Source organism: Rhinatrema bivittatum, chromosome 9 (genome assembly GCF_901001135.1).
Source record: "Rhinatrema bivittatum chromosome 9, aRhiBiv1.1, whole genome shotgun sequence".
Taxonomy (NCBI): Eukaryota; Metazoa; Chordata; class Amphibia; order Gymnophiona; family Rhinatrematidae; genus Rhinatrema; species Rhinatrema bivittatum.
In genome coordinates this window covers 167,118,674-167,142,850 of record NC_042623.1, presented here as the reverse complement: position 1 = coordinate 167,142,850, position 24,177 = coordinate 167,118,674, and the positions used below count along the sequence as shown (strand labels likewise).

General features: G+C 43.9%; 1 protein-coding gene across 1 annotated transcript in view; it reads right to left on the bottom strand.

Moving 5' to 3' along the window:
- SNED1 (sushi, nidogen and EGF like domains 1) overlaps positions 1–24,177 on the bottom strand; it is a 299,702-nt gene that overhangs the window by 147,418 nt on the left and 128,107 nt on the right. Inside the window, exon 6 of the mRNA XM_029616628.1 lies at positions 18,443–18,556. Within this exon, the coding sequence (XP_029472488.1) occupies positions 18,443–18,556 (114 nt within the window). The remainder of the gene's footprint in view (positions 1–18,442; positions 18,557–24,177) is intronic.

Here is a 24,177-nt window from a genome sequence, read left to right as displayed (position 1 = left end):
ACCCCCTTTATTCAGCTTTTTTGGCTGATCCCCTCTCTATAGCGTGTAATATATTATCAGCTTTATTGAAATATGCATGAGGCTCATTATTCCTTTTCTGAGATGCAACGTTGCTCTGGCTGACATCAGCACCATCTGGAATTGGGCAGAAGTAGCATGAATGCATACATAGAAAACCTCATATTTCCTGTCAAAAACAAAACTCCTTTGCCTTAGGAAGGGACAAAGCATTAAGAACTGCTGTTGTGGAAGGCAAACATACAATATATGAAAACATTAAAAAAAAAAAGCACTTTTCCTGCCTATGCGCTCTACTGGCTCCTTAACTGACTGACAGCTTTACTGTCCATAAAGTTCGAATACTGGCATTTTTCCCTTACCCAGAATAAGCAAGGCTTGCTGAACCCCTCCACATATGACAATGGTATTATATTATAGAGCAACCCAGGGCAGGAAGGGGCAATGCAGTCTCATATTTCCACACAAGCTCCATCTCCGCCACACCTGCTCTTCAAGACTCCACTCATGCTGTCACACAGGGCTGGTGCTACCTATCTTTCTGCCTTGTGGGAACGACTAGCATGTTGTCCCCTCTGGCAGTGGTGGTGAGAGCTGCAGGGCCTATGGGTGATCAGCATCTGATCACAGGCCTCATAGTGGTTCCGCCTCCCCCCATGGGTTTCCTTGCTGAACAGGAAGTCTGTGCTTGAGGAGGGAGCAAGGCCACTTAAAGGACCCGTGAGTGCACACTAGCTCACATGTTCCATGCTCTGCCGGTTTCTGCTTCTTCCAGGAAGGGAAGAAAGGGGTGGTTAATAGTCTACTAGGGAAAGGAGGAAAGAGATTGGGCAACTATTCCACTCTGAGAAATAATTTTGAGGGCCTAGCTTCAGTGAGAAAAACATGAAAAATAAGTAAATACTACTTCTTTCTCCTCTCTCATGCTTATCCTTTGTCTTCCTCTCCACTTACCATATTTTCCCCTCCTCTTTCATTTTTACCCTCTTACCACCTTTCCTCACCTTGTCTCCCTCCAAAGTCTTGTTTAAGGCCCACTCCGACTCTCTTTCCAGGCCCTACACAGGCCTTGGCTGTTTATTTCTTAGACCTTGATAAAGTTACTGTCTTTCTCCTCCCTCCCTTTTCCCTGTCAAGGTCTGATAAGTCTTCAACCTCCCTTTCAAAGGCCGTTACCTGCCACATCATATCTGCACGTGGTCTCATGTACAACGTATTTGGATAATTCCTACATGATCTAATAAAAGCTATAGCACCTTGCAGGGAATCCAGTTTACTTCAGGAGCCTTTCAGATATCTGACCAGTGTTTGACATTTTCCAACCACTAACCTGAAAATATCCTTTTTTCTTTTTTTACTTTTTTACATTTGTCGTCTGGATGGGGGTTTTCCTTAATTGCATTGGTTCTGACCTCTCTTTTCTGCTTTCCACCGTTTCTTCTCTTAACTCCTTGTCCATGATCTTCTTTCCTCCTGCCATCCCTACATCTCTCTGATTTTGATTTTTTTTTCCTTTTATCTCATTTTGCTCCCTTTCTTTCTTCTTTACCTTACATCTCTTGCTTACATCACCATCCTTTCACTCTCTCTGTCCTCTCACACCTGGATCTCACCCCCTTTTCTCCTTTACTCTTCTTCTTTTCTTCACCATCTCTCATCTTCCATTTCTCCCTGCCCTAACCATAATTCCCTCTAAGCTAAGCACGTGAGGGACTGGCACTCAAAAATTGTTGGTTTAAAAAAATTTTGCTCACACAAAAAAAAAATCTGCTCACACCTAGTCTCTCCTGGGAGGATTCCCAACCCTTCATCTCTCCAACTGTCCCATCCGTTCCCCCTTACTGGGTTGCCTCATCCACCTCTCTGCTACCATTTGGCTCCCTTCCACCCCCTCTCTGGCTCGCTCATCTCTTTCCATCACCCCCACACCGACTCTCCTCATTTCAACCTTTTCCCTCACTCCACTCTTACATTTTCTCATCTCCTCTATTTTGACCCTTTTACCTTATCTTTCTTACTGACTCTCAACCCTCAATCATCCTTCTCATGATCTACTTTTCACCCTCTCTCTAGTTCTTTCTCAAGCCCAGTCACTCTGTCTCCTTCCCTTAATACTCTCTCTAGTTCTCTCCCAAGCCCAGTCACTCTGTCTCCTTCCCTTAATACTCTCTCTGGCTCTCTCACATGCTCACATCCCCCATCAGCCTTCTGTGGCTCTCCTCATCAAACACTCTCCCCGTATCACCATCTCTGGAACACTCTCCCACACTGCCTCCATCCATTACCATTTCTGCTCCACCCCCATCCTGACATCATCTCTTCCTCTCTTTTGCAACTCCTGTTTGGCTTTCTGTCACACGCCCTGATCTCCACCCCTCTCACATCACTCCCCTAGTTGTCCAGCACTCCCTCCCCTTCCTCCCCGATTCCCAGCTCTTTTGAATTCCCTCTACCCCCAAGTTTTCTTTAACACCTTACATGGTTCCTCCATACATCTTTTATCCCCTCTCCCACATTCTCGCTCACTCATTCCCTGACCTCCTCCTGGCTCTTCTCACACCTGCTGTGGAACATATGACAGTACAGACCTTGGGGAGGAAAAAGGTGTCAGAGAACCCACTTTTGATTTCTTGATTTCAAGGAGAGGGCATTTACTCCCTTCTCTCTTCTTGCTGCATTCGCCTTTCCTCGCCTCTGCCCCCCAGTACTTACCTTTCCTCACTTCCCAGCAGTATTTATTTCTTCCACACCTCTCCCATCATTAATCCCATTCCTGTCTCCCCCAGCAGCATTCATTCCTTCATCACCTCACCCTCAGCTAGCCTCACTCAGCAGAGATTTCAGCTGCTCTCCCTGACCCCCACATTATTCATTGCTTGCCTAGCCGCCTCCTCCTATGCTTGGACCCGGGAGCCTATTTAACTTTTAAAGTGTTATATGAAGTTAGCTCCTTTCTATCTGTCTGAAAAACTTTAGAAAAATCTATCCCTGCTTGTAGTTTAAGGATGGGAAATGATTTCCTTCTTTGTGTTCCCTCACTTAAGGCCTGTAGATTAGTGAGAATTCAGTCTCAAACCTTTTCTTGTGTAGATCCAGTTTTGGAGGAATTCCCTTCCAAAGGATCACCACTAAGGTTCAGGTGACTGCTGAAGGCCGATCTATTTAAGAAGGCCTTTGCTCCTTCATTTTTATTGCTTCAGTATTAATCTTATTTGTATTGTTGTTGTTGTATATTGTTGTTGTTGTTTGTAAGTGCTATATTTTTTTAAATGTTGCTGTTAATTTTATAATTTTATTTGGTTTGTTTTAACTGCATTATTTATTATATTATTTTTTGTGACGATGAGCGAAACTATTTGTCTAGGACTACTGTACATCACTTGGAGCCCTCGGCTAGGCAATTAATTAAATACAAAAAAATGAATGAATAAATAAGAAGGCGAAGAGGAGGAGTTTCAGAGAGGGAATAGCTCTTCTGTGTTCTGCACTGTGTCAGTGTCACTGTAGGGAAGGAGAAGAGGTGGGAGAATCAGCAGTTTCCTCCCATCTGACCACTGTGGTCCTGCTGCCCACAGGCTATCAACCACCGACTCTGTTCATTCTTCTTCAGTGGTAGCCACAGGCACCAGCACCACCACCAGAAGTTGCCACCCTGTGCTAATGTACATAGCTTGTGCACCCAGTTGGATCTGGTCCTGCCTTCATGTATGCCACTCATGGCAGGCCCCTGGAAACATGCCTAACAATTCCCTCTCTCACATTTGGAAAAAGCTCTTCACACCCTTTGCTGCAAGGATACTGCATGCATAGGACATGTAGGAACCATGCTTCGCCCAAAGGATCCGACACATTTAGAGACTTAAGAGTGTCAGCTGCTACTCAGTTTTACTGTCCCTCTAATAAAAATGTATTAGAGGCAATGAATCACCTAGGCTAAGTGAGGTACATCAGATAGAGCAAGCTATAAAAATGCTACTCATGTTCTGAAAAGCGAGACAGAAATAGCAAGCAGCATAGCCAGCAAACCTGCTTTCCTTAAGCTGGCCTTCCTGGCCACCCACTGGGACACCAAGACCAAGCCTTAGAGCAGAGCTTTCCAAACTTTTCATGTTGGTGACACACTTTTTAGACAAACATAATTTCACGACACGGTAATTCAGTCTACTAGTAAACCAGAGGTTAAAGGTTAAACGAACGAAACATATTTCGACAATTTACGTATGTTTCCTTAAATATATACATAAATAAAATGTTTCACGACACAACCTATCTCATGAAAACCTTAAATTTATATTAAAAATATATATTCCAAGATTCATGTTATTGTTATAATTTATGAGAAACAATAATAAAACAAATTGTCTGTCCCCCACACACTCATCTCTCTCCTCCCCCCAGCACATGTCTGGCCCCCACACACTCATATCTCTCCCCCTCAAGCACATGTCTGTCCCCCCAGCACGTTTGCCCCCCACTCACTCATCTCTCTCTCCCCAGCACATGTCTGGCCCCCACACTCATGTACCTCGTCTTTTTGATTGTTGCCAGTTAAGTGCTTCACTCCCTTCCATGATCACCAGACACTGCTGCTTGCAGTCAGTACTCCTCATGGCCAGGCCTCATCGGCAGCAGCAGCCAATGCAAGGATGGCTGGGCTCGTTCCACCCACCAAGCCCCCCCAAAAAACGCGATTGACAGCAAAAATCACCCAATAATAAGCAACCCATAAACTGAAAAAAAAAAGTGAATCTCTAGAAAAAAAAAAAGCCCAAACTCGCATCAGAGTTGACCGGGCTTGCGCGACACACCTGCACACTGCAGGCGACACACTAACGTGTCCCGACACACAGTTTGGAAAGCTCTGCCTTAGAGAGTCATTCCCCAACCTTGTTCAGAGAGTATTTGTTATATGTTCCTAAACTATGCATGATTTTTGGGGTTCTCACATGATGTCGGTATATCTAATGTGTACTGGAAGAGTCAGTAAGAGTGCACAGAAATAATGAAAACACATTGAGCTTTCATCTTTGTTAGTCCATGTACTAAACGGTGTTTTCTCTTTTGTGTGTGTGTGTTTCTTTTTTTTTTTTTTTTGTTAGAATAACTAAGGGACCCGTAACAATCATTGTTTTAGTTTGGGACATCCAGCAGGGAACTCTCCCTCCTAGGTGGCAAAAAAATGTTTACGGATTTCACATTGCCCATGATTAGAAGAGGGCCTCAAGAAGTATGTCAGGTTAGGAGGTCAGCTGGAAAATTACCTGATTATTTATTTACAGTACCTATATGGTGCCCTGAAGGGCACATTACAATAATTAAAGAAAAACACAAATACCACAGTATGAGGCCAATATTCCAAGCCCTTTAGCCAAATAATTCACAAGTTATCTGGCTAAATGCCAAGCTTTAAGTAAGTAATGGACAATACAGGAACGTTCTAGGGCGGGGACAAGTTAGACAATTAACTTATCCAGCTAACTCCAATTAGGTTATCTGGCTAATTTTGCAATCTGGCCAGTGGCTGAACATTACCCCTATAAATTAAAATTATAATTAAAAATTATAGTTATAAATTATAAAAATATAATTATAAATTTAAAAAAAATCAATAAAGAATAAGTGACCAAAAAAACCCCCAAACCCCAAAACAAAACAATGTAAATTCTGTGTGGGATACATGTCCTAGTCAGAGACTTTGAACTGGGTCCTAGGATATTTTACACCAGGGAAGTGCAAGAATTATTCTATGCTCTAGTAGAGTCTTACAGCTTTGCGCCCATGCTCCCCACGCCTCCCCATGGCCCTCTCCACATACAATTAAAAATGATGCATTTATAACAGAATTTTAGGACCTGGTGTAATATTTGAAGTATTATCTTTTCATAAGTAGGCTTGTTACAGTTTGAATGTTGCCAGTTAATGCTATTTTGGTATAGTAGGCTTACTATATTGTAATTGTAATTCATTTTACTCATGACCTTTGAAGGATCAAGTCCCCACCTAACATGCCTTACAATAGGCCTAATACTATACAGATTCCATGTGTCATTTTTGCTTTTTTGGCACAGTTTTCTGGTTGGCACCACAGTAATGCATAGCATGTTCTTGTAAGCGATTATTTTATCTTAGAAGACTGTATTTTGAATGTCCTTTTCCCCGTAAAATCTATTAATACACCTCTGTTTAGGAAAACAGAACAAGCCAGGCTGGTATAAATCCCTACACAGAAACTATACGCTAGCAGCATACCTCATCTTGGTCACTCATGCAGAACACAGACAGACCCTCATCAAATATAGAATAAAGAGAACAAAGTATAGAAACATGCCGACAAAAACTTAACAGGAAACCGCAAAAAGTCAGACTCCATATACAATCAACAATGGAAAAACAAATACATCAAAGTGACAAGGCAACTGGTGCAAAATGCTGAAGGAAGTATATGAAGTGCAACACAAAACTACTTGCTCCTTCTAGTGTCAGTGGCAATCATCTTCTGTGGCCATCATAACAGGAACTCCTGGTATCTATATGCCTTTATTGCATTCTCTTTAATCATAGGCCAATGTTTGATTTTTAAATTAACTTTTTTTTGCAAATAAAAATCACATATCTTTGGTACATGACAAGATAACACTTCCCGACACCGGACTTTGTTTCAAACATTTGCATCAGGGGGATCACGTCTTTTTGAGATATATGATTTTTATTTGCAAAAAAAAAGTTAACAATTTAAAAATCGAACATTGGCCTATGATTAAAGAGAATGCAATAAAGGCATATAAATACCAGGAGTTCCTCTTATGATGGCCGCAGTAGATGATTGTCACTGACACTAGAAGGAACAAGCAGTTTTGTGTTGCAAAACAAATTCATCACCATTCTTTATAAAACATCAACAATAAAATCAAGAATATAAAACATCAATCATAATAGTAAAACCATACTAATACAAAGAATATTTTAAAAAAGCTGACAAATAGAACATCCAATAATTAAAAATTCATGGGGGAAGTGACATCAGTGACCCAGATGGCAACATAAAAGAAAAGCTCCCTGGAAAAAGCTAAGTAAAATCCACGATTTTATAGTAGCTGACTCCTCTGGAATTGGAAAATCTTACCAAAAGGAGTGATTAAGTTATACATACCCATCAGACGTACGCCGGTTGATTTGAAGCATTTCTCATATCTGAAGGGCGGTGGCTCTAATGATAGCTAGGGGAAAATGGTGTCAGGTGGCCTGGAGGAGGAAAAGATGCCATGGGCAGTGATCATTGGTAAAGCTGGACAGATAAACATGGTTGACCTGTCTCTAATGATGAGCTACAGGCCTGATTTCAGGAGTTAAATAGTTACATCACAGGAGTTAAGGATGAAATTTGAGATAGTGAACGATCTCAGGGGAGATATTACTGAGATTGGCCGGTGTGTGAAGGAGGCTGAATCAAAATTAGATGAGCACAATGACAGTACACTGAAAATGAAATCTTCAACATGTGAGTTAGAGAAAGTAAACAACAAGCTCTCTGATAAAAATGAGGATCATGAAAATAGAACCTGAAGAGAGAAGTTGAGATTTTGTGGAGTGCCAGAACTGGATGACTACTTGGATTGCATTCATGTACTTAAGCAAATTGGCAAGGCTATACTGATGGAAAGTGACTACTTTTAATATGGACATGGAAATCATGGTGGATTAAGCACACCAGGCCTTGTGAGTGCCCACCCATAACAAGCTCAGAAAGTAATTGCCAGTCTTCATGATTTTCCGGTTAAAGAAGCTAATATTCAACATGATAGGTCCTAGGGATCATTGGCATGGGAAGATAATAAAGTGGAAACATATAATGACATTTCATCAATTATGCTTCAGAAGCACAGAGAAATCAGGGATATCACTACTATTCTACGAAACAAAAACATACGATATCTCTGGCTTTTTCCTTTTGCTCTAGCTTTCACCATTAGCAGAGTAACCTATCAAAGGAAGCCTTATCCATATTGGCTTCTGCAGACCCAGCAGTGAAATTTCCCTCTGTATCATCTACAGTGGCAGCAGGGAAAATAAAGTGGTGCAATATTTACGTCGAAATATGGGTTTTGGAGTCATCTAAAGATACTATAATTTGATTTGCTAGACTTGATGATGGATTTTTGGACTGTTTGCTCGATGATAGTGTGCTTTATGGTGACAACGTGGACATTATGTTGTCTACCTATTATGATTACTGTAAACCGTTATGATGGCGAAACCGAATGACGGTATACAAAACATGTTAAATAAAATAAATAAATAAAATTAGATGGACTCATTTTATAATTTTTCCATAATATCTTAGCAGAAGATCAGGGAGAGTTAGGTTCTAGTTATTCACTTAGACAAGGCATTATCTTGTTGCTTCACAATGAAACTAGGGTAATGACTATATGCCATATGCTATTGTGGGAATTCTTGGTCACTGATGCCATTCCTCATGTTTTCCTTTTTGGTCTGTGTTGGATTAGGTGAACAGACTTGTTTGGGATGGGATGAAGGGAGGAAGAGGTGATGAGTGTAGGTTGTGGAGAAATAGAAATTGTTATTTGTTCAATAACAAGTCATGAGTGCCAAAGATTTCCTCTGTATGCTATTGTAAAATATATCTGGAATTTTGGGGGGTTCATTAACTAAGCTATGATATGTTTCTCTGAGGGAAAATTCCACGGGAATCACAAAATCACGATAAAATATCCTCAGGCTTTGTGACTCTCACAATATTTTTCCCCATGATAAAATGCTGCATAGAAAAATATTGTGACAGCACGGTGTTTTTTTCCTGCTGTATTTTACAGGGAAAAATACTATGGTAGTGAAAACCCCTAAAGAACACATGATGGTGGCCCAAGAACTGTGGACCTGCCATCGCCTTCCCCATGTAAGCCCCCTCCCCCCGCAAAACTATCCAAATACCCTAGAGTTCTGCACAGACATCCCCCACTGTCCCACCCACCCCCTACCACCCCTAGAAAAGGCTGCTGTTGAAAATTTTAAGTTGGCGCAAGCCTCATCCCCAACCCTAACCCCTCCCCTTTACTCAAAATATCCAGCCCTGGAGACCAGGACCCCCAACCCCTGGACCCCCATTACTGAAGAATAATCTCCTCTCTGGTTCAGAGTGTCCCCTAGGCTCTAGGCCCAACTTTCTCCTTCAAAATTTACATCCTGAGGCCAAGACTGCCCAACTACCAAAATATCTCTTGTGGTTGAGTGGGGGCCCAGTGGTGACCATTATACACCTGGCCTTTGTCCCATCACGTGACAGTGGCAAAGGCCAGCTGGTGCCATTTTGAAAAAAGTTCAGGGATGGGCTAGAGTGGGAGACCCAGCCTCTGGGGCTGGATTTTTTTAATAATGAGGAGGGACTGGGGGTGGGAGTGGGGGTAGGAGCGGGTGTATGCTGACATTTAAAAAGTTATTATTTTTTTAAATTTTCAACAATAGCTGCCTCCAGAGATGATGGGGATAGATTCTTACTTAGCGAGTGCCTCTTTGCCTATGATTCTACAGGTATTTCAAGAAAGACTGAATAAGGAAATTATGGAATTTGAAGTTTCTCGAGCTATATTGAATTTAACATTAGGAAAAATCTCCTGGTTTCATTGGCTTCTTTAGTAAATTTTATATCATTTTTGAGGAAGTTCTTGTAGGCCTCTTAACATGAATATTTAATGTGCTATTGGGAAATGGCAGTTTGCCTCTTTCTATGAATTTGACAGGGATTACAATAATATCTAAAGAGGGGAAGGATAACACTCTGTGTGGGCCTTATCATCCTATCTCCTTACTAAATTTAAACATTAAGTTACTGGTAAAAATTTTGGCCTTAAGATGAGGATCAGTCAAAATTTAGACCAGGAAAACAAGCTGCCAATAATATTTTTTTGTAGATTAAATTTAATTTGGCATGCTCAGAAACATGGAATTCCCTCAATCCTTTTATCTGTGAATGCCGAGAAGAATTCTGATAGAGTGAATTGGCCTTTTATGTTTTAGAAAAACTGGAGATAGGTTCTAACTTCATTACATGGGTCCATAAAATGTATGCCTTTCCCATGGCATGTATTAAAGTGAATGGTGGGTAGTCATATTTTTTGCCCATTTGGAAGGGGCACTAGGCAGGGGTGTCCATTGTAACCCTTGCTTTTTGCTGTTGTTATGGAGCCCTTTGCTGAGAGAGCTAGGAAAAATATGGATGTTAAGGGTTTTCAGTTGGGTCATGTTGATTACCAAATTTCACTTTTTGCTGATGACCTCTTGTTTATTTTGGTCAACCCTAGGCAGTCCTTACCAATTTTGATTAAAAAAAAAAATTGGAAATTTTGGAAGTCTTAGGATTTAGGATGAATATGGACAAGTCATAAATTTTAAATATCACTCATCTCAGTTAATATTGTTCCTGAAAGACATATAGTCCTTTAAATGGGCCATGGACAGTATTAGATATTTGGGGATTAAAATCACGGTTGTTCTGGATGGTCACAGTATGAGTTACCCTTGTTGGGAAGAACTGCATCAGTTGAAACGTCATGGCACCCCTCACCTGTGTTATCAATTCCAGACATTGCCATTTGGGATTTCTGACATTCTTAAATTACTGCAGAAGAAAACCTCAGGATTTATTTGGAGACACAGGCCCCCTCAGGTGGCGAGATCAGAATTATTCCAGACTAAACTTTGTGGAGGGTTAGGGATCCCTAATGTTAGGAAACATTATGTGGCTGCACAAGTGATATTAGATTGACACAGTAAGGACAGGATTAAAGAATGGGTTTCTTTGAAACCCTATGTGTGGCTGTTCGTAGACCTTAATAGCATACGTTGCCCTTTCACTATACATCCTAGTGGAAGGCTCAACTGATTGGTGGAAAGGATTATTCTCCTTTGACACCAATCAGCTATAATAAAAACATTTTGCCAGGGGTCCAGTTTAATAGGTTTAAGAATTAGGAAACATTAGGAAATAGCTTGGTTATTTGTGGAATCAGGGTACCTTGGTTGAGAAATACTCTTTAAGAGAGAAAGATAGGTTTGTGTATTTTCAGGTGTGTCATTTTATTCCTAGTGGGAAAGTTCTAACTTAGGGGGTCATTTATCAAAATGCGATAAGGCGTTTTCACATGCGTTAAGGGCTTATCGCATGCGAAAAGCCCCGTTAACGCTTGCGAAAACGTGTGTAACGCATGCGATAGCACCATATCGTATGGTGCGATGCAAATTCAGAAAATAGGAGGAGTGTGGGCTGGGTTAGCCTGTGTGCGAAGAGCTATCGCACAGCCGTAACGCCAATTTTAACTATACCTCTTTGGATTGCGTTAGGCTGTGCGATAGCTGCCGTGACTGTGCAGTAAGGTTTCATCGCCCTTTGCGATGTCTCCCGTACGTCCTATTTCAGGTGAACAGTGATCTCCTGAAGATTTGATGAGCTTTGGAGTGAGGAAACTCACTCCAAGATGAGATTTGGGCAAGGTTCTCTCAACCTAGCTTGATGGACTCTCTACCTGGGTAACATCAAGCTAGGTTGAGAGAACCTTGCCCAAATCTCATCTTGGAGTGAGTTTCCTCACTCCGAAGGCCATCAAATCTTCACAAGAGACCACTGTTCTGTTCGTAGGTGCCACGTAGAATGTCAAAGTGGCCCCTAACCCCCTACACTCTTACCTAAACCCCACCTTGAGTTACTAGGTGGGCCTACCATAGGGATACAGATACCTACCTATGGGCCATGATATTATGGCCAGTCAGTCTCTCTCTCTCTCTCTCTCTCTCATTGTAGAATCTGAAAATGGTATCACAATTTGCACTAACTTAGCTGTTCACACAGGTAATTAGCAATAAATGCTATATTAGCATAAAACACACCCCTTTTGCTATTGCATGCTGTACTTACCGCATTTTGATAAATCCAGGCCTTAGTTATTGAAAGGGAAATCAGTGGTGATAAACCTCTGATCTCTACAGGGCTCCTTTCAAAAAGGTATTCTTTGTTAACAAGGGAATTGCTTAGGAAACCTAAACATATTTTAGCATAGGAAAGGGATCTTGGAGGAGTGGAGGAGAAGTGGGGGAAAATCAATGGGCCCATTTTGGGGGCATCAGCAAAAGCTCCATCTTTTATTATTATTGAAAGCAGATATAAAATGCTTTTTAGGTGGTATTTAACCCCAGAAAAAAATACACGAGGCATTCCCTAATGTTGAGAATCTTTGCTGGAAAAATTGTGGGAAAGTGGAGGCTTTTTTCCATGTTTGGTGTGAATGTCTTGAGATTCAAAAGTATTAGGAAATGATGGTGGCTTTAATCTTTGAAATGATCAAATGTAAGCTATTGCAATTCTTTCCCTTTGGCAGGAGTATTTTCACGTCCGCCCTAGTTGGAATGCTCCAGCACTGATCAAAATGGCGACATCTGTGGCACTGGAGTGCTCTTCCTCGTATTCCTCTGCATCACTGCGCAAAGACTGGGGGAACAGCCGTGTCTGTTCTCCTCGAGGAAAGAGGCTTCCCTCCTCCAGGTCCTTCCTCACTAATCCCTTGCAGCAGCTGAAGCTTCTCCGCCTCTGTTCGCACTCTCTGCCACCTTGGATTCCATCTGAGACCGATGAAAGCCAGGACAGAATGAGGCAATTCCCAAGCAGAAAACCCACCCAGGGCTGGGAGGAACATCCTCCACTGAGGAAATCTGCAGAACCGAGGCAGTATCTGTGTAGCTCCAAAAGCACCCGCAGGATGCAAATTATGCCCCTTAGCCCAGGGAGAAGGAGAGTAACTCCCCCACAGTGCAATAATCACAGTGGCCAAAAAGACAACTGCGAATCTTAAACACTTCCTCAGGGCACAGGGAATGTGTATCGTGCTCCCCCAATACAGGCACATCTGTGGCAAACAGGATCCAAGGCGCGCTCCCTCAGGACTAAGGGACCTTGGGATAGCGTGCTCCCAGGTCCAGCCGCAACAAACAGGAATTTTTTATTTTTTTTTTTGTAAGACTGACTACCACTGGCCTGCGGAGCTGAAAAATGGGTGGCCCATATCTTTCCCTCAGCTTCCCCCCAACTGTGACCCCAAAATGGCCGCTGTTCCCACCTTTGCTAGGTAGGAACTGCACAAAGGAGATATCGTAAAAAAAAAAAAAAAAAATACTGCCAGTCAACTGTCACCATCGACACAGCAGTTCTTCTAGGAGAAGATCTCACTAGCACTGACTCTACTGCTGCCAGCCTAGCCAACACCACGGGTTTCTCAGAACTGACAGCTGACTCGTCCTGCACTGCTCTGTGGTCACAAAATGTTCTCTAAAGCTGCAAACCAACCTGGACACCAGCGGGAAACTCCAGCCCCATGAAACCACATGGAGCTCATAGACACACTCCCTGCTAAGGAGGTGTCCCCCAAGCCTCGAAGCAACTGAGGCATAATTGTACCCTTCCCCAGCTGGTTCCTGTTAAACCTGCATGCCAACTAGAACCATGCCATTTCCTGCGCTTGGCTTATGCTGCTGTCGCTTTCCTGGCTGGCCTCCTGTCTGTAGCCAACTCCTGCTCTGAACTCGCCAAGGAGACATCACTGCCAGAGAAGGAGCTCATCAACTCCCCGTCACCATATGAACTGCTGGCAACACCAACGCACAGGCCTTCCCAGCATAAGTTGTATGTAAGGCACTTCCTTTTTTTTTTTTTTAAACCATTTCTCCACACCTGATAAGCCAAGGGCATGCTCATATAAGGAGGAGGAGGGGGGGGGGGGGTCCGATAGCAGATCAGCAGAGGGGAGGGAAGGACATGGAAAAGCCCAGACCCCAACCAGCCACAGACCTGGATGTTCCCCTGGTGCTGCTGTAACTTAGCTCAACAGAGGAAGGTAGCTGCGACTGACACCTCAATAGAAGTCCCCATCCACCATCAAGAATTACTCAACTGGGGGAGGGAGTTGATATGTCACTGCAGGAGCCGCCCGGCCACAATTCCTTGTCATTTGGCCAAACCAGGCCTCAGTCCACAGCATGGAATGCTTGCCTATCATCTGCTGGAGATGGAGAATACTGGCAGGCTGGTATTAGCACAAAGGCATAAATGGAGTGACATCAGCGAGTCTATTGATTTCTGTCTCCATCTACTGGTAGGCATGCATAACCCCCCTGGGTCTGGCCTGGATTAAAAGGAAAATGGGGTTTAAAAGAGGTTTGGACAAGATCCTGGAGGAAAAGTCCATAACACATTATTAGACAGGTGGACTAAAGAAGACTATTGTTATCCCTGGGAGTAAGTCACAGGAATTAGATATACTATATGGGATCTGCCAGGTACTTTTGACCTGGATTAGCCACTGTCAAAGACAGAATGCTGGGCTCGATGGACCTTGGTCTGACCCAGCATGGCAATTCTTATGTTATGATTGTAGGAGGAAGAGGAAGATGCAAGGCCTTCCCTTCAGCTGCACATGCTGCAGTATACCCTGTAGCATAGCCAGAAAACAGCTTACTTAAAGTGACTCAGAACAGGTGCACGGCTGAACCATGAAATTATAGATGGGGTTGGGAAGGGAGTATATTCTACTCCCCCCTCCCCACTTCCTAACTTTTCTGGGGAAGCTCTCCCCATCCACAACCTCCACCCCCCCCCCCCTTTGTTCATCAGTGCAGTGCTGTCCATATAATTTCAGGTAGGTAGTTAGCTGGTCCCTGGCATTCAAAAGGTTGAGAAACACTGTAATAGATGGCTTAGAGAGCCAGAGTAATCAAGACAAACATACAGGGCAAAAGAGACTCTGGGAATTTCATTTAGTAAGAAAATGGTTAAATCAATAAGGCTGTAAGTGGGATAACCAGGGATTAAGATTTGAAATCAGCCTAAAAAAGGTGGGTTTTTAGACAGGATTTGAATGCAGATACATTCGAAAGAGGCAGGTATCTGGTACACAGGAAGTAGCGACAATAAGAGGAAGTCAGGCAGGGTTGATTATGCAGTTTCATGATCAAGTTCCAGTAGTCCAGTGATAGATGGGAGTTTGTCACTGTCTATCAAAGATGTTACAGTTTTTGAAGTGAATTTAGGGAAAGCCTTAATTCTTTTCCTGAAGGTAAGGTAAGATGTCTCCAGGCGTAGCGATAGTGGTATCTTGTTCCATAGCAACTGAATACGGAGAGTCTGGGGCAAATTAATCTGGCAGAAAAGATGATTAGGTAGATTAAGAGGAATTGGGCACTTAGGTAGATTAATGTAAATAAGTGTGTCTTTAATTTTCTCTTCAAAAATAACCATGGATGGAGCCACTATTACTACCTCTGCTACTACTACTATCACTTCTATAGCATTCGCGACCATGCAGCACCATAAACACGTAAGAGACAGTACCTGCTCAATAGGGCTTGAAATGTAATCAAGATAAACATACAGGGCAAAAGAGACTCTGGGAATTTCATTTAGTAAGAAAATGGTTAAAATCAATAAGGCTGTAAGTGGGATAACCAGGGATTAAGATTTGAAATCAGCCTAAAAAAGATGGGTTTTTAGACAGAATTTGAATAAGGCAAGGGAGGGAGCATGACGCACCAGCTCAGGAAGTCTATTGCAAGCACATGGTGCCGCCACGTGGAAAACACTGAGTCGGGAGCTGGCAGTAGAGGAGAAGGGCAGAGGTAGGAGTGGCATACCAGATGAGCGGAGTTCACGAGGAAGGTGGAGAGAGAGATAAGAGAAGAGAGGTAGTGAGGAGCTGCAGAGTGAGTAAAGTAAGAGGAGCTTGAATTGAATGCAGAAATAGATAGGGAGGAAATGCAGGGACTTGAGAAGAGGGATTCTATGGTGCAGCATCTTTGACAAAAGCTTAAGTTGCGCAGCTGAATTCTGGAGAGATTGTAGTGAAGAGAGTTGGTTCGCTGGGAGACCTGGGAGGAGCAAATTACAGTAGTCTAAGCGGGAGGTGAGCAGAAAGTGGATAAGGATTTGGGTAGTGCGCTCTGAAAGATAGGGGCAGATTTTGGTGATGTTATCAAGACAGAAATGATACATTTTAGTAGGTTTGGAGGTCTCTTGAATATCAGGTGGGTGTGTTCACAATGGACAGAGTAGTGATATATACTGGATGTCTTTATGTCCCCTAGATAATGAGGAGATAATTTTCAAAAGCATTTACATGCATAAAATGCAGTTTTGTGTGTGTAAATGGCCTTTCAAAAAAAAAGAAAAGAAAAAAGCCCTGGGGGTTATGTGTGTAAAATTATGCATGGAAGTGATTTTACACATTTATTTATTTATTTATTTATTTATTTATTTGGTTTTATATACCGGGGTTCCTGTATGGGATACAGATCACCTCGGTTTACAGTGAATGTTAACTTTGCTCATGGGCTGTACATAGAACAATAGAAAACAATAGAAAACAAGAACAGTAGTAAACTTCGCTCGTAGGCGATACCAATATAGAAGATAACGGGAATTGGCACAAACTGGTACAACGGGTACATTAACTTCGCTCAAGGGCTATACATAGAGCAATATGAGCCAAAACAGTAGAAAACTTCGCACGCAGGCGGAGCAGATAACGGAAGAAACAAGAAATTGACAAAAGCTGGTACAACGGGTACAATTGGTGCAACTGATAGGGAGGAATACACATACTTGAAAGGGATGTTTCTAGGGGCGGGGAAACAATTTATGCGCATACTGGTGATTTTCCAGAGTGTGTGCGTAAATGTACATATGCACATTTACATAAGAACATAAGATATGCCATAATGGGTCAGACCCAGGATCCATAAAGCCCAGTATCCTATCTCCAACAGTGACCAATCCAAGTCACAAGCACCTGGCAAGTACCCAAACATTAAACAGATCCCATACTATGAATGCCTGCAACAAGCAGTGGCCATTCCTCATTGATTAATAGCAGTTTATGGACTTCTCCTCCAGGAACTTATCCAAACCTTTTTTTAAACCCAGCTACACTAACTTTCCTAATCACATCCTCTGGCAATGAATTCCAGAGCTTAATTATGCATTGAGTGAAAAAGAATTTGATTTGTTTTAAATGTGCTACTTGCTAACAATTACCCCTGTTCCCAAGCAGGCGTCATTGTGTGCGTGCATGCCATACAGGGCTGTACATATAACCAAACCTACTAATTTTCAGAGCAGACTTAATGTGCATAAGTTCGCTTTGGCAATTATGGTTGACATCCACGTCTATGTTCTATATGCGGACTTCAGCCCTATGTGGCTGAAGTCCCAATATCACCTGTGTGATGAGCCATGTTACAGTAATTAACACATCCCTGCAATATTAGCAATCAAATATGAGTCTCAACTATCCCGCTAGGGTCTGTTCAGTAATTGTATTAAGATTGTCCAGCCTGATCCTGAACCAATCAATGTGTGCTTATTACCCTGCTCTGTAACACATCTTGAGGACTGAAAGTGCCAGACCATTACCATTAGAGGACTGTTGCAGTACTGTTAATTTATGAAAGGCGCTATTTAAAACAAAACAAAAAAAAACTTCTTTCTTTCGGGCCAATACAGCGCACTGTTAACCCGCCATTGGACATGCATTTTTGACGCGTTAGCGTTACCCCTTATTCAGTAGGGGGCCGAAAACGCACGTCCAATCCCCCGAACCTAATAGCGCCCGCAACATGCAAATGCATGTTGATGGCCCTATTAGGTATTCCCGCGCGATTCAGAAAGCAAAATGTGCAGCCAAGCCACACATTTTGCTTTCAGAAATTAGCGCCTACCTTTTCTTCGGGCTCTGGGAAAGTGCACAGAAAACAGTAAAAACTGCTTTTCTGTGCACCCTCCGACTTAATATCATGGCGATATTAAGTCGGAGGTCCTGAAAGTTTCCAAAAGTAAAAAAAAAAAAAATAAATTTGAAGTCAGCCCGCGGCTGTCAGGTCGAAAACCGGACGCTCAATTTTGCCGGCGTCCGGTTTCCGAGCCCGTGGCTGTCAGCAGGCTAGAGAACCGACGTCGGCAAAATTGAGCGTCGGCTGACAAACCTGCTGACAGCTGCCGCTCCGGTCCAAAAGGAGGCGCTAGGGACGCTCTAGTGTCCCTAGCGCCTCCTTTTGCCTGTTTTTACCGCCGGGCCTCATTTGAATAGAGAATTGCGCGCACAGGAGAGTGGCCTGTGTGCGCGCTGGGAGAGAGGGCGTTCGCCTGCTCTCCCGTGGACTTTACTGTATCGGCCCGTATGTTAGTTGATAAAATATATCTTCCTCTGACCGCAGTTCCTTTCCTTTTCTTTTTGCTACTACTGCTTCTGTAGCGAGATCACACAAGGTCTAGGTAAAAGCCATAGCTGGAACTGGAACCTGAGCCCCGTCTGCCCCGGATTCAGGGTGTCTGTTCCAAGCCGATCAGCTCCCTGCCGTTGGAAATCCTTACCTGTTTCACAGTTGAGTCCTTTGAACCCCGGGGCGCACTGACAGCTGAAGCTGTTTATGCCATCGGTACAGCTCCCTGCATTCTGGCAGGGGAAAGAGGAGCACTCGTTCACATCTAAAAAGAAGCAAGGAGGCTAGTTAGTCCTGCCAAAAGCTGGCCGCCAAAGCAAATCAGGTTCGGCATGCGAGAGGCCCAAAATTGATTACTGTCTGAAAGCTATTTGGTGGCCTACGTGAAATGGGCTAATAGCTTCTATCTCACTGTCAAAGGGCGGGTGTCCACAATACTGAAGAACCCTACACTCCACATATTGAACTGGTATTCTTTTTGGGTGGATGTACTAGATGGCAAAAAAGATCAATTGGCCCATCCAGTCTGCCCAATTATTGCTCTACATATTACCAATGATATGTCCCAGCTGCCAGCAACAGAGCGGGCTTGCCTGTAGGATATCACTCCTTATCACTTATCTATCTTTCTCCATCATACTGCTTCCTCCTGGGTAGCAGAGCATTAGATAGTCCTGGGGGAATTCTGCGCTACTGTGGAGCACAGAATTTGCGCAGAATTCCCCCCCCCTGCGCAGAAAATAGCAGAGGAGACCCCGGCATGCCGCGAACGGAGCATGTTCCATGTGTGCCACAGGATGCACTCCGTTCGCGGCGAAGATGGAAGTCCCCCGTGTGCCATGAATGGAGTGTGCTCCATTTGTGGCGAAGAAGGAAGACCCCGGTGAGAGAGAATGTGTGTGTGTGGGAGAGAGGAGAGGGAGAGGGAGAGGGGAGGGTGAGAGCAGGAGGGTGTGAGAGAGAGCATGGGAGGTAAGAGAGCTGGGGGGGGGAATGCTTGAGTGTGGGTTTCAGAGAGAGGGAGCCTATATGAGGAGATTGTGAAGGAGCGTGTATGTGTGTGAGAGATTGGGAGCTTATGTGTATGAAAAAGGGGTCGTGTGTATGTGAGGGTGCTAGCCTGTGTGAAGGGATTGTGTATGTGTGAGACACAGCCTGGGTGAAGGGGTGCGTGAGAGAGAGAGACATAGGTAGCCTGTGTGAGGATGTATGTGTGAGAGAGAAAGGGAACTTGTGTGGATGTGTATGCATGAGAGAGGGACCCTGTATGAGGGGATATGTGTGTGTGTGAGAGAGTGAGGGAGCCTGTATGAGGGTGTGTGTGTGAGAGAGAAAGGGAGCTTGTGTGGGTGTGTATGCAAGAAAGAGGGCACTGTATGAGCGGATGTGTGTGTGTGCGAGAGACTGAGGGAGCCTGTATGAGGGTGTGTGTATGTGTATTAGAGAGAGGGATCATATGTGTGAGAGAGGGAGGGACAGAGGGAGCCTGTGTGAGGGGCAGTACTGAAAATGGGGTCAAACTCTGGGACTGGCACTGGAGTGGAAGTGGTTGAGCCTAGAGGTGGGAGGCAGAGATACTGGCAGGTGGAGGAGTTGGGGTCTGAGAGGGCAAAGTGGCCAGGGGAGTACGGAGAGCGAGTTGAAGGGACACTCTCACAGTGAATTTCTAGGGAAATTCTGCTCAAAATATTTAAAATTCTGCATCTTTAATTAATAACTTTTTTCTGTATTAATTTAAAATGTAATTACTTAAAGACGTCAAATTGTGTTATTTTGGCCAAATATAAAGTTTGCAAAATTTTGCAGCATTTTAAGTTTTTCTGCGCAGAATTTTTAATTTTTCTGCGCAGAATTCCCCCAGGAGTAATTAGTATCCCCTTTATAGTTCACATCCAGCATCCCTCCCCTCCCATGTCCAACCATGTGGTCCCACAATAATCCAAACTGCCATGGACACCAAAGTAGCCGTTACCAAATATCTGGCCAGCTATGAGCTATCCGGACAGTACCCCAACATCGCCAACCAGCTGAAAATAGATTTTTCAATTACTAACATTCCCTGACTGTGAAATGAACCCCAGGTCACAGAGGTGAAAGTGCTGAGTCCTAGCCACTAACCCACCAGCATCCAAGCCAGGGACTCAGCACCTTCTTACCCCCATGCAACTGTTTCTTCAGACCAGGCTCAAGGCACAGTGGTAGGGCAGCCCGGGGAAGCCTATTACAATACAGAGCAATGTGTGTCTGAGGGCCTGTTTCCTTAATGAAAGACAAGAATAAACACGGGACAAAGCAAAGCAAAGTGACACTTCTGAGGGGGAACGTTTCTCCTAGCCAGACCACCACATTCATGACCTTATTAGAAGTATGATAAAAGGGAATTTCAAAATTTTCAAAGAATGTAACACACTTGAAATTACAATGATCAAGCAAGTTGAAACAAACATGAAGGGACTGTAGGAAAAGTGGTTTCCTCACTTACCAGTAGACAAAAACCTCTTAGTCTGTACTCTCCACATCATGCTGTATGGCTATACAGATAGCTAACTCTTATTCCGCTTCATACACAGACACAGATCAAGTCTTAAATGCCATAAACATTAATTGAACGTATAACCGGAAACAGAAATTACATTGTAGGATGACATGGAGACAAGAAAAACTGGAACAAAGTCTCTGAACTGTGTCATAGATGGAGGCCTTTTTTTTTCAATTCTCAGGTGAAACTGGTGAAAAAGCAATGCTTTCTATGGGATCTCAGGGTCAGAGGGAACAAAGAGTATAAGTTTAGGTGAGCGATGCCAAATGAAAAATTCACAGCATCCTGCTCTGAACTTAATCAACCAGAGCATAGGTTATACATCTCTGCCATGAAATATTTGCAAGTGCGACATTGAATGTAACAACTGGGTGGCATAATAACATATAAACAGAATTCCAGTATATATATATAAAACACTCACAGAACATAAGAACATAAGAAAATGCCATACTGGGTCAGACCAAGGGTCCATCAAGCCCAGCAGCCTGTTTCCAACAGAGGCCAAACCAGTCCACAAGAACCTGCTTGATATCAGTAGATCTCACTTTCTAGCAAACCCAAAACAACGTAACAGGAACATGCTGTGAGTCCATAGTGGTAACACATCTTATTTTTATTTATTTATTTATTTATTTAACAGCTTTTAATATACCGGTGTTCGTGCGAGCACATCGCGCCGGTTTACAATAAAACGAGAAAGGATGAGAAATTACAAAAAACAGGGTGTGGGGGCTGGAGCAGGAGCGAAAAAAGGGGGGGGAGAGAGAGGGGGAAAGGAAAAGGAGGAGAGGATAGCAGCCGAGAAAGGTAAAAGGAACGTAACATTACCCACACGGTGATTAATGTGGGATCGAACAAAGAGAAAACTTATAACATGTATGGTGTAGAAGGTTATATAAGTAACTTATTTACAGCATTTATGACAAGTAAGGGGTAATTTGCTTAGCATTTGAAAACAGGTTGTACATTTTGATATGCATTCACAATCTTACAGTTTACACATGTAAACTTACACATGTAAACTTACACATGTAATCTTCATGTAACATGAGAAGCACTTTCTCCTGTGATGGGTCTGACAAAGGTTTTCGCAGTCCTTTGTCTCACTTAAGCATTGATTAGCTGACTACCAGTCCTAATCAATCCATTCTTGGCAATGAGGGGCTCAATTTCCAAAGGGACCCGTCTTTAGGAATATTTCCTTTCTTGCCAATGCACGGGATTTCTTTGGCATATACTTCTTGCTGAATACAGTGGAGAATGATTCTCTTTGCATGAGGGAGTTCATCAGCTGTGCGCGGTTTTGTGCGGATATAAATGGTGGCAATTATTGTTTGACAAATGTCTAATAGAAATAAAGAACAATGCGAATGAGGCAAGTTGTAGCTTGTCTATCTCGGTGGATGCGCGTTCAGTGGGTGCAGTGGATGCTTCAGGACACCCAATATTGAGCAAATTCCTTCACTATGTCCATGGATGGGTATTTTGTATTGAGTTTAGCACCACCAATTGTTTTGGAATTTGGCTCCCATGCTATCAATCTTGAAAACCAGTTGAAATGGTGGACACCTAGTAGCTATAATGTTGATAGCAAAGGTAATCACATCTAGATAGATATCTGCATCTGACTGAGGATCCACAAGTTGGAAAGGGTCTCTTAAACCCAGTGACAGATTTAGGGTTTTGCCGCCCCAAGGCATTGATGGTGCCATTGACCCCCCCTGCCCCACCTCCTGTATGGTCAGACAACAGAGAGTAGAAGGACTATAGCAAAGCCCCTCAGTTTCCTACGACAGCTCAGGGGTAGATTTTTGTGGCAACAATTTGAAAATTCTGAAGCACATTGGCAAAACAATTTCTGTTTTTTATTTCACATTATAAAAATCAAGTTGTTTTTTAACCATGCATGTGTCCGTATAAGTTATTTTCTTTTCACCGAGTAAGGAAAAAGACATCTGCACTAATCTCATCAATCAAACACACACAAACATTGCCCGTCCCCTCCACCATTCCTTTCTCTCTTACACACAGACACATTCCCACCAGCCAATCCACTTTCATCCCGTCAATGATCCCCACTCAGTTCTCTCTCAAAATGATTCCCCTTTGCTCTGTCTCTGTCTCTGAATGACGGGAGGGGAGGGACTGGATTAGAGTGCTGGGTAGCTCATCCCCCTTACCTCCTGTTCTCTACAGTCTGCCTGGGAAAGAAAGGGATAGATCAGGAAGCAGAGGGCTGTTCTCTGCTGTTATGGAGTCTCAATTTAGTGGACCCTTGGGCCGACCTGCAGGAGACTGGGAAAGGTGGTCAATGTCTCTAGTATGTGGCAGGCCGGGAGGCAGATGCTCAGGCAGGATGTAGAGGTGCTCTTCACCCTGGAAGCTGGTACTCCCCCAGGAGGAGCCCGTAGGAGCCCAACCGCTGGGACTTAGGCGGCTTCACCCTTGGAAGCCGAAGCCCCCCAGGGAGGAGCCCGTAGGGGCCCGGCTGCTGGGACTTAGGCGAGTTGTTGATCAGGACTGAGAACTGGAACCAGACTAGGACAGTAGACAAATACTGTAACAGGGCTCAGGTTCTGGAACCAGGCAGGAACTGTAGCATGACTCGGGTACTGGAACCAGGCAGGAACTGTAGCAAGACTTGGGTACTGGAACCAGGAAGGAACTGTAGCAGGCAAGCAGGAACCAAGCAGGTACTGTAGCAGGCAAGCAGGAATGGAGCGAGTAGCAAGGCAGCTCACTCCGGGGCACGACGCAACAGGGAACCAGAAGGTAAACCCGTTGCAAGGCAAAGACTAAGGGTCCGCGGCCGGCTTATCAAGGCCGTGGCGTCTGACGTCAGGAACTGGGCGGAGTCACCACTGGCGGGAAACGGCCTAGAAAAGCATCCAAGTGGCGTGTGCATGCGCCTAGAAGCAGGGTATCCATGGGAAGCTTCCCAGTGGTGCGGCCCCCGCGGGGACGCCACCAAACAGGGCGCAAACTAGGCCTCCAGAAGCGGGAGTAGGTCCAGGAACATGAAGGTAAGGGTCTGGTCGCGGTGCTCGCAGCCAGAACCGCAACACTCTGCTGCATGATTTTCAGCACAGTTGGAAGGCAGCAAATCTTCAGCCTGCCTGCTGCCCCCAGATTTTTGCTGCCCTAGGCACAGGTCTAGTGTGTTGGAATCTGTGGGAGGAAGCGCTAGGGAGCACTCCCGATTCCGGGGAGATGTGTGCCCTTGGACCACAATGCAACTGCAGAGAGGATCTCCATGGAAGCGCTGTGGCAGGCAAGACGTGTCCAAGCATTGGAGGAGCAGACTGACCACTGCCCTAACCTCCACCAAACTTGCATGCACCGGT